This window comes from Anastrepha obliqua, chromosome 4 (assembly GCF_027943255.1).
Source record: "Anastrepha obliqua isolate idAnaObli1 chromosome 4, idAnaObli1_1.0, whole genome shotgun sequence".
In the NCBI taxonomy this organism is placed as follows: Eukaryota; Metazoa; Arthropoda; class Insecta; order Diptera; family Tephritidae; genus Anastrepha; species Anastrepha obliqua.
The window spans coordinates 66,453,875-66,470,124 of NC_072895.1; the positions used below are offsets into that span (position 1 = coordinate 66,453,875).

The 16,250-nt window shown below is 35.6% G+C and overlaps 2 protein-coding genes across 6 annotated transcripts in view; one reads left to right on the forward strand and one right to left on the reverse strand.

Moving 5' to 3' along the window:
• Positions 1-5,955, reverse strand: part of LOC129243709 (ubiquitin carboxyl-terminal hydrolase 31) — a 67,941-nt gene extending 61,986 nt beyond the window's left edge. Inside the window, exon 1 of the mRNA XM_054880929.1 lies at positions 4,843-5,955. Within this exon, the coding sequence (XP_054736904.1) occupies positions 4,843-5,490 (648 nt within the window). The 5' untranslated portion in view covers positions 5,491-5,955. The remainder of the gene's footprint in view (positions 1-4,842) is intronic.
• A 2,320-nt stretch (positions 5,956-8,275) lies between these two features.
• Positions 8,276-14,271, forward strand: LOC129245642 (monocarboxylate transporter 13). 5 transcript variants are annotated; one of them, XM_054883943.1, is made up of 7 exons: positions 8,276-8,370; positions 11,993-12,188; positions 12,257-12,523; positions 12,578-12,784; positions 12,852-13,199; positions 13,271-13,436; positions 13,524-14,271. In XM_054883943.1, exons 2-7 carry the CDS (start codon positions 12,108-12,110, stop codon positions 13,892-13,894), a joined length of 1,440 nt encoding a protein of 479 aa, XP_054739918.1. In that variant the 5' UTR covers positions 8,276-8,370; positions 11,993-12,107; the 3' UTR covers positions 13,895-14,271. The 5 variants fall into 5 exon arrangements, with proteins under 5 accessions (XP_054739918.1, XP_054739921.1, XP_054739917.1 ...); XM_054883946.1 differs by lacking the exon at positions 8,276-8,370 and adding an exon at positions 10,090-10,127; XM_054883942.1 differs by lacking the exon at positions 8,276-8,370 and adding an exon at positions 10,806-11,249.
• The last annotated feature ends 1,979 nt before the right edge of the window (positions 14,272-16,250 follow it).

Sequence of the window (16,250 nt, forward strand, 5' to 3'; positions counted from 1 at the left end):
AACATTTAACTATTAACCAAACGCAACTTTTCTCCAAAGAAAGTATGTTTATTTGAGTTACTCAAAAAATTTTGGAACAAATTTTTTCAGGATAACTTTTTTTAGGACAAAAAAAAAAGTGGCCCAGTTGTGACGCACCTCAAGAAATTTACTGGAAATGAGAAAATATGAAAGGAATGTCACACCAATTGTTGTGATTTAATGATTTATTTATTTTGAAGGCTTTCAATGGCAAAAATAATGAAAAATACAAAAGAAAATGTCCTTCAATGGCCATAAATGACAACGATTTTTATTCATCATCGTCATCTAAATATTCCTAGTCGTCGTCCACGTCACTTTCGCAGTGTTTGCAAGTGAAATAACTTGCCTGCATGTTGGCGCACTTCAAATGAACTGGACGCTTGCATACGTTGCAATTGATCGAGTTGGCAGCGGTCAATTTCAGCGGCAACAGCTTTAAGCAAATGATGATATGATCGTAGTGCAAAAAAAAGGTGCGTCATAACTGGGCCACCCGCTGAGTCACAACCGGGTCACGATGCTATTTTGTGTATGACAAGCAAGTTTTTTATAGACACCACATAATCACATAAATCCATATAGAATCACAAAATATACGGCAAATACAATATTTTGATGCATTACACTCGCCTTTTCACTGTTAATTTCACAAAATTTTGGTACTTTGAAAAAAATCAAAATAACTTTTTCGCACGATTTTCAACACGATGTTTGGTGCGTGTATACACAATGCGACTACTAACGTTGGTGTCTGCACAAAAACTGCTGAACGTCAAACGAACATGATTGGCAGGGCTCAAACTGTCATTTTCATACCGCATGTCAAAAATATTTAGCTGCGTCACAACTGGGCCTGCGTCACAACTGGGCCCCCTCCCCTATATATGTAGGACGTTTGCTATTGCCTGCCGAGGGGCGACAGTTATTAGAAAAAACTTGCTCTTGTATTAAGGAGGACCCCAAAAATTCCACTGTAGTTATCGCAAAAGACTTCAAAAAAGCCACCATTACAGAAGTCCATCCTCAAACTATGAGACTTTTTTACATTTCTTTTATTTAATTTATCAACAAAAGATATTGCTAAACGTTTACAATACGCCAGAGAATATATATATACAAAATGATAATAAGTTTTGGGATACTGTAACTTTTACAGATGTCTCCAAGTTTATTTTATTATTATTATTTTTTTTTTTTGGTTCATTTGAAATTTGTAATTGGAAACCACATAACTTAGTGCTTGGTGCTTGTGATTGGGATTCAGTTTTCAATTTTGGAATTATAAAAATGTGTAGGTAAATGTTATAAAACTAGCGTCCTTCATAAAATCTAGAAGTACATTTTAGAATTCCCTTACAATTTTTATCTTTTTTGTAATATTATTATTTATTATTAGATATACCAAAAAATCTTATTTTTCTTTTTTCCTCTGAATTAAAGAAATATATGGCGAAAAATGTGAAGTTTTAGCATTAAATACAAAAAAATTAAAAAAATGTAATATATTTAAAAAAAGGAGTAAATGCGCATTCATTTATTTTATATGCATATCTGAAGGGAAAGAGCATTTGATAATAAGTTACGCTCGATGAGCCTAACATATTTCAACAAAACTGACCAAATTATATCTATGATGGCCTCTGCAGCCAATGCTCAAACATAATTTTAGTACTGGTATTCATACCAGTCACTAAATAATAATAATAATAATAATAATAAATATATCTATGTACCAAATTTCGTTAATGTTGTTGTTATAGTAGCAGCATAAACTATCCCCATAAATGTACGGGGAATGCTGCTGAAGTAACAGTCCTTGGCCGGGTATAAATCCTGGTCGTTCCGGCTACGTAGAACCGACTGCCGTGGGAATCAAATTTCGTAGACGGGGTTTGGTTAAGGGGATTTGGAGATACAAGCAATAGCCCACAAAAAACGTTTTTTATAGTAGATACGTCAGAGATGTATTTATTTATACGCCAAAAATGGAACAATATACGGTAGTGGTCGTATTTGTGGGTGGAATTTCTTTGTATTAACAACTTTTCCTAACCCAATCAGAGATGCTTAGGTACCAAATTAGAGGCTTCTAATTAAATATTTTATATGTATGGCCAACTTTTGTAAATAACGGTTCATTTCTGCCATTCATTGTACCTACTTACTTTACATATGCGCCTACATACATACATACAGTGGCACAGTAAAGTCTACATACCCCATTGAAAAGCGAGGTTTGGAGATTTCTGTGAACATTGTAGCATTAGAATATATTCCAAACAAATCCAATCTAACAACAAACAATAAATTTTAACAAAAAAATTTTAATCCAAAAATATTTACTAACAAAAACAAACAAAATTCATTTTCCAAACACAGAAAAGTCTGCATACGGCTTTCTAGTGGAGTACACAAAATGCAGTTCTGTACTCAAACAGTGCTACCAATCACTTCAGGCGTCTTTACTAGATACCGTTAGTTAGAAAGAAGTTTAGTTCTTCGATATTAATATTGTAGCTGTGTTAATTTAACCAAAATGGGTAAAGAAATCTGTGTTAAAGTACGTGAGCTAATTGTGAAATATTATAAGGAAAAAAATCTTTAAGAGAGATTGGAGAACTGGTCGGACATCCAAAATCAAGCATTCAAACAATTTTTCGGAAATATAATCACACTAATAGTGTAGAAAACAAACCAAGAAGTGGTCGCCCACCTAAACTGACTCCTCGTGCTAAGCGAAAAATATTGTTAGACGTGCAAGAAAATCCAAGAATAACAGCAATAGAAATTGCAAAAACCCTGAAAAATCAGGATATTGCTTCAGTGCATCCAGAAACGGTGAGACATTTATTGAGAAGCAATGGAATCCATAACCGTGTGCCTCGAAAGAAGCCATTCATCAGCAAAATAAATATGGTGAAACGAGTCGAATTTGCTAAGAAATATATTGATCCATACGAAGATTTTTGGGCTTATGTTTTATTTAGTGACGAAAGCAAGTTCAACTTGTTTGGCTATGATGGCAAACAAAAAGTATGGCGTCGAAATAATGAAGCATTATTGCCCAAAAACTTGCTTCCTACGGTGAAGCACGGTGGTGGCTCCATAATGGTTTGGGGCTGCATGGGGTGGGTAATTTTGGACATTGGGTATATTTGGACATTCTCAAAGATAATTTGAAGCAATCCACGAGTAAACTGGGTCTTACGGCGGGTTGGTACTTTCAGCAAGATAACGACCCAAAACATACCGCTGGTGTTGTCAAAGAATGGCTACTATATAATGTGCCCCATCAACTTCATTCCCCACCCCAGTCACCGGATTTGAACCCCTTAGAGAATTTATGGGATGAATTGGATCGTCGCATTAGGAAAAGGACAATTAAAAATAAACAGGACCTCAAAAATGCTTTACTTGAAGAGTGGAATTTAATTTCGAATAATTACACAAAAGTATTCTTAAATTCCATGCAAAATAGATTAAATGCTGTTCTAGAAAGTCGTGGCGGACCCACCAAGTATTAATTCTGTTGTCTTTTTATTTCCTTTTAAGTGAAACACATTCTTTTTACAAAGTATGCAGACTTTTCTGTGTTTGGAAAATGGATTTTGTTCGTTTTTGTTAATAAATATTTTCGGATTAAAATTTTTTTATTAAAATTTATTGTTTGTTGTTAGATTGGATTTGTTTGGAATATATTCTAATGCTACAATGTTCACAGAAATCTCGAAACCTCGTTTTTCAATAGGGTATGTAGACTTTACTGTGCCACTGTATGTATGTAGATACATATATCAATAGTAATTGCTCGCAAACGATGGTAATATAAAATCCGTTAGCAATTTTCAATATTATAAAACTTAGTAACAAATAATATAGTTTCAATTTAAGTATAATTTGATGTTTCTAGTTTTAGTTCAAATGAATGAATAATATGTAGATGAAAGACGCCGAAAATAAAAAAAAAAATAAAAATTATTATTTGGGTTTTTGTATAGTTATAATAATATCGCAAACTATAAAATGTTATATATACATATATGTATGCATTGTTACGTTTTTAAGTACATTTGTTCTGTGTATGTAAACAATTAATTGCAACAATAGAGGCGCCAAAGCCTTTTGCTTTATGTCACTACTTGACACACATTCCGGAAGGAAAATAACAACAATAACAAAGAATGTGTTTTCTAAGCACCAACAAAGGGGGGCGAATACAATTGTGGATAAGTAAACAAACTCGCACTTTATTGGGCATCCAATCCACTATTGCATCAGACATTTTAAAATTCGCTTACAAATGCATATGTATATATACATATATGGGAGTGTTTTTATCGACCACTAACCCAAACACTAAGAGGCTCTTGAGTTGGGGCTGAAAAGGCCAAACAAACGCGGAAGCCAGGCAACTTAACGGCGTTAATATACACTTGCAGTACATTCAAGGGTAGGGTGGGATATTGTGATGACCAAAAGACTAAGACAAGGAAAGACAGTGAACGTTAATAGAGTAATATTCTTGGTAAATATTTACATATTTATGTATGCTAGAGCCTATATGGCGGGACTTATAGCAAATTGGTGGTAATAAATTCAACCTTTGACTAAACCTGTACGGTAACAAAGTGTTTGCAAGGTGGCAATTTAGTGCGTATTATATATTTATAACAACAATAATGCTTTATATTCTAACTGACACAAACAATAGTTTGCATACATACATATGCACAAACATATACATATTACATAAAATATCAGCAATTCAAAAAACACATCTTTATCGCTTAAAATAATTTTAGAACATATTGCACTTACCCCTACATTAATTGACGTGCTGACATGCTGTGCAATACGATTTAGAAATTTCCTGAATGATGAGCGTCTTAGAACACGATTTGAGTTTGCGGCAGCATTACTGCTCTCATTGTGACCGGAAACTGGTTTACCATTTACTATTTTCTTTTCCACAGCCTTGCTAATGGTATCTCTTTGAATACTACCACCCGTTTTAGGTTCATCTGAACCGCTAACTCCACCGCAGTTTTCACCATTTGTATCCTTAGAAATGGCTTCGTAGCTGCTCAACGAAACGATACTACCGGCACGCCCACGACCCCCACCAACACACGATGATATCGCTGAGTTGCTGCCACCAGCATTGCTGACGTTGTCTGCTGCCGATGTGGAAGTTTTAAATTTGCGCGACCACCGGAAGGGATTCCGTGGCATGGAGAAAGCTCGACGTATCTTCTTGGCGGCATTTGTGGCTACGACTGACGTTGGACCTGTAGGCACAATTATCACTTGCGGAGGTGCAGATGCTATTGGAAGATGTAAATGGTGCAGTTGCTGTTGTTGGAGCGTGTCATTTGTTGTGTTGATGTTTCCATTGTTGTCAGAAGTGTTCATCGAGGCAGGCACAGTAGCAGGCACTTCCCCAGATGTTTGCTCTTTCGTGCCCATCTTAAGTGTAGTAATATTCTCTTTGAGATTCACATCAATAGATTATTTTGGTTAAATTTCAATCGCCACGACTATGGCATTCCCGTTCACCAAAAGCTTGTTTATTTTATTAATTGACACTTATCTACACTAAAACTATTTTTTTTTTTTTTTTTGCTTTTGTTCGTATTTTTCTTTTGTCTACCTTTGCTTTTTCTATTTCCACCGACAATCCGAAAATTTTCCGCTTCACGATTTTCTCCCCTCTTCTCTTTTTTCTATATTTTACTTTGCGCGTGAACACCCACAATTCGCCCGAACAATAAACAACGGAAAATAATTGAGCACTTGCAAATACATTTATTGCATTCGCTTTATGCGGTTTATAAAAGAACTATTTTCACAACTATTTGCAATACTTTTGCCCTAAATTTATTATACAGCGCTTCGATTTTTACACCCTATTTTTTATGTTCTCGCCAGTCCCGCACAGAAATCCACAATGAAAGCACTGGAAAGCATGAAAGCGAATCAAATGTAACAAAAACATTACAACGCCGTCAAAGATTCTGCGGCGGCGAATATTGCCAGACTAGCGCACTAAACTAAGGGTTGCATTTGTTTTATTTAATTTAAACTATACAAGTAAAATGTATATCAATAGAGGTATATATTTTCACTATATATTTATAAGGAAGATTTCAAAACAGGGTTTAGTAGGAGATACAAAAGAGTATGACAAGTTTGTGCACGAAATAGATATATTAAAACTAATTATAATAAACTATATATAGGTGGGGCAACGCTTTACAGTTCTTATAGTGAAATTAGTCGAAAACGTAAGTCCGCTGATAAGTTAGATTGCGTTAAGTTACTGGAAAGTGCGTATTAGCTGTCACCGTTATGCGGCAAACAGTCACCGACGTAAACGCAGTCCCCTGTCAGCTGTTTCGATCAAACTAATGAGAGCCCCATGCAAATGAAAAATTACTTCCTTTCCGTATCGTAGTATCGTAGATTTTATGGCAGGATTTTTGAAAATTCCTCTCAGTTGGTTGGTTTTTGGCTTGGGTTTATTAAACAATGAAAAATTGTAACTGATAATGCGGATGTGTGCAAAGGGTGTAAGCAAAAATATCAATGGCAACATTGTGTAGATACAACCAAACACATACGCACACAAACCGATGTATTGTGTAAATATGTAACTAAAAGAACGCAATTGTTCTCTACGGCATGAGTTTTGCTCAATTTTGTGCTTTCTAGGGTTGCGGTAAGGGACTACGTACGTCGGTGACTGTTTCCAGCATTCGTCTCGGTCTGTACAAATTACTTGTTTTGACTTCAATGTGTGTGTGCTTACTAGTGAAGCCTAATTACTTGTTTGTAAATATTTAATGCATTGCTTAGTAATATTGTGATCTGTAACAAACTAATGAAGTGCCGCCTGTTAAATTGTAAAAGCACAAATGAATATATGGCCTCCAACTGCAGTTTCTTCTGTTTGATTGTTGTGGTTGTTGTAGCAGCATAAACATTCCCCATACATGTACAGGGAATGCTGCTGAAGTGACAGTCCTTGGCCAGATACAAATCCTGGTCGTTCTGGTAACGTAGAACCGACTGTCGTGTGAACGTCTTTTGTTTTCTATTGCTTTCACCTAGCCTTCCTCTTCTCAAACTAGTGATTTTCCTCCCTTTTGTTTGCTTACCACATGGTATGTGGCCTCGTGTTGCTCCCGCCAGCAGGCGTTCAATGCCTCCACGGCTACTACCCCCCCTGATAGGCCGGGCTACAGACATGCCAAAATACTGCCATTCGGAGAGCGACCGGTTGCCTCCTGATGTCCCCGGTTCAACACCTACACAACGAGGCACAAATGCTTCCAATAATGGAGCATAACAAACTGCTCAGCAAGCAGTTCCTGCTGGGATGTTACCGCAGGTTTCACCCCTGCAGACACCTGCTTGAGCCCGAGCCGCGGCCCAGGCACGTCAGGAGACATCTCTTAAACTACGCTGACGAAATCCAAGACAAAACTAACCGAAATCTACCGGACCTGACAGTATTTAGATAGTCAATAAACGACATTCACCGGGAGACCGTCACCACCTTCTTAAGCTCCCGTCCTGTGAATGCCGTAATCGGAGTCCAACCACCACCTATAGCAGATGAAGAGCTCCAGCTTCCTCGTGAGACACGTGTAACACTGACACAATTACGTTCTGGATATTGTAGCAGGTTCAACTCCTACGTATCCACAATCGACCCCGACATACTAAACATATGTCCGGCAGGCACCCCGCACGACACTAACCACCTATTTACATGCCCCCTAAAACCGACTCATCTAACACCTCTCTCCCTCTGGACCCATCTCGTCGAAACAGCTAGTTTCCTGGGCCTATCTCTAGATGAGCTAGACGAAGACGACCGTTGATATGCCCGACACTGACGGGGCTATTATTACTGTTAACAAACAAACAAACCAAATCACGTAATAAGGCCTTTTAATTGTATCTAAATTTAGGAAAAAGTGCGTGACATCAATTTTTTTGCGTTTTTTTTCTTGTTTTGGAAAGATTCTTTCAAAACTCAATTCTACTAAAAATACTTAACAGTAGCACTTCGTTAACATTTTCTGGTGGGACTGCTCAATATAGGTATAATTTTTTAGTTATGACAGTATTGCACTAAATGGCCATATATTTATTATTTACTAACTTAACCAAACAATAACAGCATGAAGCGGGCGCTCGCTTTATAAAACCTTACAATCGGAAGCATACTTCATTCAGTTCGCAACTGGAAAGCGATTAGTAAGCACAAAGTGTATTAATATATAATAAATACATAATTAGTGATCTGTTAAATCAAGCCATAATTGTAAATGTTTAAAAGTGAGTTCTTCTTTTAACGATTAATAATTTAAGCTAAAATATGTATTATTATTATTATATAATTTCGGTTGTACTTTTGGTTCTTCCCACAAAACTTTTTTTCCTTTTCTTAAAAAGAAAGGTTGTGTACTTTATTCCATGAGATGTTAAAAAAAGCTGACAACAAACTTAATAATTTATTATCAGTGAAAAGTGGCAAGTTTTTTATCTCGTTGTATCTTTATTGTATCAAGACAGAGAGATTAAACACATTTGGCACGCTAGAATTTCAAAACAGTACTCTTTGCGTGTATCATTAAGTTTTTAAATGCATGTTTAGGTACCTACTAGGTATTGCACAATAACTGATTATCTTTTAATATGTAAAATTTTTTATTACCAAAATTATTATGGATACAAAAATTTAATTGATTGCTCAGAATTTTTTTTGTTATGAGACTCTTGCAGCAAATGTGCTATATGTACATACATATGTATGCAGTTCCTGCCTTTAAAATTTTAATAATACAATGGCACATTAATTTAAAGCAGGTGTTAGGCGCCAAGCTTCTCCCTCAATGTATTTGTAGGCTTTCATTTGATTCCAAAATGGAGGACGCTACAGTTGTAGAGAACGTTTTCAGGTTCTCGTTCCGAGAGGCGATCGATGTTAGAAAGAAGTTTTGATGTATTATGTTCGTAATGGGGGGGGGGGGGGCGGTTATAGTCGTAACACTTCGATTACTTATATGCTTAATACAAAAAACTGGATAAGGCATTGGCTTAAGTATACTTACATACATGCATACATACATACCATATTCTTTTGAATAGTACACCCCGATTGCAAAACATTATTAAGGCTGAAGACTTTCTGAGATAGGTTAGATTATTCTGACCCAGCCACACTTAGGGCCGACGGGGAACTTTTCAAGTCATTCGTATTAATTTTGTTTAGCTTGTCGATTATAAAAAACTCCCATGTGTTATCTTAGTGCAATCATAACAATTTCTTGACGTAAGATTTGGCCTAATATTGCCCAGAGTTTTTTCGCGAAAAATGTATAGTATAATTAATTAAATTTAGTCTCAAGTACGGATTATCTCTGAATGTCGAAAGAAAAGTACCCAATATTTCTAGTAAATGGAAGCAGCAAAACAATTAGGATTATTTGAAATCTAAATAAAAACAATGATGGGCACTGTCCAAGCTAAATATTTCTATATACTCGTATGTATGTACATATTGTATTAATAATTTTAAGAAAACATTTTGACAGACGAGTAAATCGAGTTTATACTGGTTATGTATTTATTATAGAAGACAAGTAAAAATTGAAACTGATAACAGTGACCGGCGCAATATAGAAATCCACTTTAAAACCAGTTCAAACTGGATTTTCGGAAAAGTAAACAATCGCATTGGACCTGGTCGCCCCGCACCGCTCCATTCGTCAAAATAATGATGTATTTCTGAACCGTACTCTATTTAAGAAAAATTAACACTGATAACGGTCATCAAATGTCACAATGTATGTACATACCTATTTGTAAAGTGTTGTCGAGGTGCACAACCGCACGTTACTCAGTCTGGACCTGAGCTTCAAACCTATTGTCAGATGGTGGTACTGATTCATTTACATATTTACATACTAATGAAATAAAGAATTAACCGGATTGGGCTGGTTTCGATAGAGACAATCATCTAGAAAACGTGAACCTCACACATTTTGTTTAACTGTATGACATCAATTTTTGTATGGCTTGGTTTTGGGACGGTAAGTGAGGTAAATGCGCTAAATTTGCTTAGACAAAATAATTCTGGATTTTTATTTCTACATTGCAATATTTTGCGCTACAGTTAATTTATCCTTATCCGTTAGATGTCACAACGAGCAGTATACTTAACAAATAATAGAGTTGCTAATATAAAATGTTAATCAAAATTATATTGAAATTTGAATTTTTTAATTAAATACTTGAAAAAAAAATATTATTCTGCAAGAGTTTTCAATTTAATTTTCTTACTACTACTATCACCTTCTACGGATTCTCCTTGCTGTGATACTTAAATATTTACAACTCGTTACTCTGGTGCAATTGTGTTCTGCATACTATTGCAGGTTCAACTCTTACCTATCAAGAATCGACTCTGACACTGCCAGGAAGGTGCCTCGCGTGATGCCAAGCACCATTTCACGTGCACCCTTAAGTCCGTTCGTCTTACACCCTTCTCCCTCTGGGCCAGCCCCGTTGAAACAGATTTTTTCCTATGCCTATAAACAGCGTATTATTTGTTATGTATTTTATATTTTTTATTGTTATGTATTTTAAAACACAGAGACGCTTTTTTTTTAAATACGCAATTTGCAGTCAAATATCTGCTATGCTCGAATGAATTAATAAAATTTAATTGGCAAGCTTGGCAGCTCTTTGCGTTATCTCTCCGTTACAACAAATTTACCAGTGCTGGTACACTTGGTATCTGGTGATAAAAAAATAAAAGTAAAAATAAAACATTTAAAAAGTGTCGAGAATGTAAACAAAACTAAAGTTTGTTGTTTACATTAATTGGAGTGAGTAATGTGCATTATATTGTAAAAATGGCTCGGCACTTAACTTTTGCCGGAATACAATGAGCAGGAGTGTCATCTTTGTTCCTTTGCTCAACAAAACAGAGAACAAGACAAATGTCTTGTGAAATGCATAAAATATAAATGATATACAAGAGCCAGCGTAAGGGTATTGCTTATATGTACCTGCAAATCAATTCATATGGGCTCAGCTATTCTATTTGTATTTATATTGCCGAAGGACATGCACATCCATATGTATGTATGTATATAGGCATCAATGTATGAGATTACAAAGTTACTATTTACTGAAAAAAGCAATACGAGGTAATCAATACATAAAGAGGAGAAGTGACATCTACTTTGATCTGCACATACGAAAAAATTCTGATTAATCCGTTTAGCTGTAAGCATAATTCTTTACTCGCACTCGCGCTTTAGCACCTTTACTCGTGTTGAGTGGAAAATTAATTCAATTATGTCAAATAAAGAGGGCCGCTGTAGTCGAATTTGTTGGTGCATGACTACCATTCGGAAGTGCGTAGGTTCGAATCTCCGTGCATGAAGCACCAAATGATAGAACAAGTTTTTACTAATAGCCATCGTCCCTTGGCCGACAATTGTATAGTATTTCTGTCATGAAAAAGCTCCTCTTAAAAAATATATCTGCCGTTCGGAGTCGGCTTAAAACTGTAGGTCCCTCGATTTGTGAAACAACATCAAGACGCGCACCACAAATAGGAGGAGGAGCCCGGCCAAACACCAAAATAGGTGCAAGTGTGAATTATATACATTATGTACATATGTATATGTAATATACATATGCCAAATAGTTGCTGCTAGTAGAGAGAAAAGCCACAAACAAATGGAATATCTCTATAGTCGATCATCTGCGCCATAAATTTCGAATTATATAAACGCCACAATTTTTCCGTCGCTTACCTGATAAAAATATAAGTTATCTCATATACTAGCAGTCATGCGAGTGTTTGTATTGTAATGAAAGATGAATGAATCCGCAACATACAAATGTAATAGTACAATACTAATTTGTATTCTCTTTATTTTAGTTGCTACCTTCCTAGAGGAAACAATAATTGACAGTTGGGTATACAAAAACCAAAACTGAATAGCATAAGGATATCTTTATTTTGTAATAAAGTAGATAGTAACTTTAGTTGAAATATGGATGCTCCACAACCGGGCGTATCTGTGCCAGATGGTGGATGGGGTTGGGTGATTGTGGGTGCAGTGGCATTGATAAATGTAAGTAGTAATAATATATATTAAAGTTGAATTGTGATTTTTAATTATATACTATTTTTCGCCTACAGATGACCAATCAATATATTCACTCCGTTTTCGGTCTGCTCTTTGGTGCCAAATTGCAGAGTATGCAGGAGTACACCTATACTGCTGCATTAATTTTGAACTTGAGCAGCTTGACCTTGAATTTTTCCGGTTTATTTATTGGCCCGGCCATAAAGGCATTCAAACCACGCAGCGTAGCAGCTATAGGCATATTGCTTGTCTCGAACGGATTGTTCCTTTGTTCATTTGCATCAGAAAGTTGGCATTTCATTGTCGGTTATAGTTTATTTGTAAGTTAACAGCAAATATTTGCTGAAAATAAAAATAATAAACTTTTATTGTAGGTCGGCCTCGGACTCGGTTTAATTACACCATCAACCTTTATGGCCATAAATTCATATTTTAGTGCAAAACGCGGCCGCGCTGTGGGATTAGCCTTAGCTGGTTCAGGTATAGGTCAGGTGACGGTGCCACATTTAGTGCGCTTACTTCTAGATAATTACGGATTTCAAATTACTGTTCTGGCTATGGCACTATTTTCGCTTATAGGCGTAAGTCTGTCCGAAATATGTATATGGATGACATGTTTCCATAATAAATGAAAATTGAATATTATAGCTTATGGGTGCCGCATTGCTAAAGCCATTAGCACCTCCAATCAGACATAATAATCGACAGCATGTACGTCTATTGTTATCAACCGATGATGAGAAAAACAAAACAATACCGCCACAGTGTGAAGTACATATAGTTGAATCCAATGAATTGGTAAAAAAAGGAGACCCTCATGCACAGCTTGCACCTCGACGAGATACAAGTTATTGCAGCAAAGTTGGTCAGCGTTTGGTGCAAGCCATGGATTTGGAATTGCTTAAAGATGTAACGTTCTGGAGTATAATCGTTGGTATGGGACTGGTGTATACTTCTACTATACAGTTTACTATGCTCTTCCCACATTTTTTACAGGTTGGTTACAATTATCTTATCTTTGTAGACTGTTGTTTTTTGTTTAATTTCCCATTTAATTTTTGTTTTAGTACTCAGTTGGGCTTACCACATTCAATACAGCAACCTGCATGTCTGCTGTTGCTGGCGCTGACATAGTGTGTCGGCTTTTACTGCCTTGCATCACTGACAAGCTAAATGTACCTTATCGGGTTGTTTTCCTGCTGGGTACGGTTGGCCTACTCATTTCGCGCGCTGGTACGCTTTACTGCCTTCCATCTGCATAGACTTTAAATATTAAATGTTTAAATATTAACCATATTTGTTTTCCGTTTCCATTTTTAGCTCTGGCCGAATCTATGGATATGACCACAATCATTGTTATGTCCATTTTCACTGGTATGACCAAATCCGCCACTGTGTTAAATAACAACCTAACAATTTCAAGCCACTGTCGACCGGAAAAATTACCAGGCGGCTTGGGTTTGAATATGATTGCCAAAGGTGTGCTAGTTATCACTGTTGGTCAATTACTTGGCTGGATACGTGATTACACACACTCTTACATACTATGTTTGCATGCACAAAATATTTTGCTGTTACTGGTAGTCTTGGTTTGGGTGCCAGAGCTTTTTTGGCGTTATAAAAAGGAGCGCAAAGTAAGGAGAGAGGCTGCGGTCGAAAGAGAGGAGTATAATAAAATGAGTACGTGCTAATACTACGAAGTTTTCACAATGCAATATTTTAAGCCAGTATTAATTTCATCAAAACTTAAATTTAATCCTAACAATCTCATACTAAGTTTTTAAAATTGACCACAACAGTAACACCATTTTATATTTAAGAACTCATTCATCACTAAATTTGTAATTCGACAACAAGACATTGTGATATTTTAAAATGTAAAATCGTGTATAAATGCCAGTAAGGTATACATAAGACTATCTTTTATTGTAGTTAATAAGGGTTTTCGATTGAAATTTGTATATGTATTGAAAGTATAAGCCAAAGAATTTAGGACTCATAAATTTATTAATTTATCTTATAATATATGAAATAAAAATTAGTTTTTTAATATGTTTTTAAGATCTTATAAATAAAGTATACAAATATTTTTTTTTAATAAAACTTTTGAAGAAATATAAACAAAACTACACTAACATGATCACTCCTATGGTGAATTTTTTGGATAATAAATTTATTGTTAATAAATTTTAATAACTGGAATGAATTTCAATATTAACCGATTCTTTAAATACGCACAATCGAGGAGACTCAATTGCGGGCATACATTCCCACAGAATAATAGGAGTGCCGTCATGAAAAATGTATATGAATACACAACTTGTTTGTACCACATGTAAGTGACGCTGCACTATAGCGGCATATAGTACATAAGGGACGCTAGTAGTAATAGGCAATGTGAGGCAAAATTTTAGTCCTACGGTAGTTATTTTAAAGCAAGATTACTTGTTTTCTGAGATGCTTATTATTGCTTTACACAAAATAATAGGAGTGCTAACGTTTTTTAAACGAAATAACTTATAAATATATGCAAAATTTTCGAAAAGTAAATAAATTTCCAGTGACTTTAATAATCAAGTGCTAATTATGTGTTATTTTTTTGGTCCCAGTGATTAGAGGAAAGTACTCTACAGAGGAAAAGCGAGCAATAATCAAAAGGCTAAGAAATCAGTGAAGAGCAATTAAAGATACCAGAGGATGTTATGCTCAGATGGTAGCAAATGCCTTAAATTATAAAAATAAGCATGAAAATCGCGGACGAAAGCAAAAAATATCCGCTAAAGACGATCGCAATAAAATGCGTTACTGGAAAAGTAATCCATTTGCATCAACCAGGGTTCCGAAACTGTGCGTAGATTTTTGGTGCTACACAAATAATTCGCAAGTCCACAAAAAATACCGTTACTGACAAAAAACAAAAACAATTGAAAGTCAGTATAGAGTTTGCGGAAGAGCATGTGTCCTGACACGTGAGTAAATGGCGAAATATATATATTGTGGTCAGATGAAAGCAAAATCGAATTGTTTGGTAGTACAGCTCCAAAAGTAGGTTCAGCGCCCACCCAACACAAAATATAATCCCCTATTCAACCAACATGACGGCGTTAAAGTTATATTATGGCGAAGACGAATATTACCATAGGCCACTGAAAGGAATATATCAGCAAGATAGTGATTCCAAACAAAACGTGTAAGGCCGCAAAAGAATGGTTTAGGGTTAACGAGGTAGAGGTTACGTGTTGGCTCACTCAGTTTCCCGACCCTTCCTCAGCCCTATAGAAAACTTATGGACTGACATCAAAAACGGAACGGAAACCAACCAATTCTTGATTTATGGAAGGTAGTAAAAGAGGCTTGGAAATGAATCCCATTAAAACGTTGTCAGGATTTCATAAATTCTATGTCACGAAGGTGTCATTTGCTGCTGAAAACGGGGGTAATCAACGAAATATTAGTGTGTGATTTTTCGTTTTATAAAGATTGGAAGGCATTTTGTGCTAGCAGTTGAAAATAATCCTATATTATATAAATTACTCCCATTTTTATATAGAACTAATTTTTAAATTCCACTGACTGTGAAAAGATAAATGTAATTCATGTGATTTATTTTGTGCCAAAATTGTTCAACTAAAACCGTTATTTTACTGAAAATTTATCATTGCATTGTTCTCAAGCCGGCACTTCTATTATTTTGTTGGCAACTGTATAAGTATATACATAATTGTAATTTTAATGAAATTTTAGTTCGACTCCAAACGCTTTTATGTCAATTATTAAACATTTAGTCACCACCAGACCGCTTCTGAATTGTTGAATTAAAGGTCTAGATGCAATACCACAACTTCCCTTGCAAATAGGCGGTTCTTCTGTCCATTACAACAACACAGCCTGCCAAAAAGTAATATATTTTTTGAATTCCTGAATCCATTATGCACATGTGGACATAAATATCTCTACTAAAATATACACAAAAATGTGCATCTTTTCCTCGTTCACAACTGTAAAATATGTAAATCAGCCATAAAATAAAAATAAAAATCACTTGCA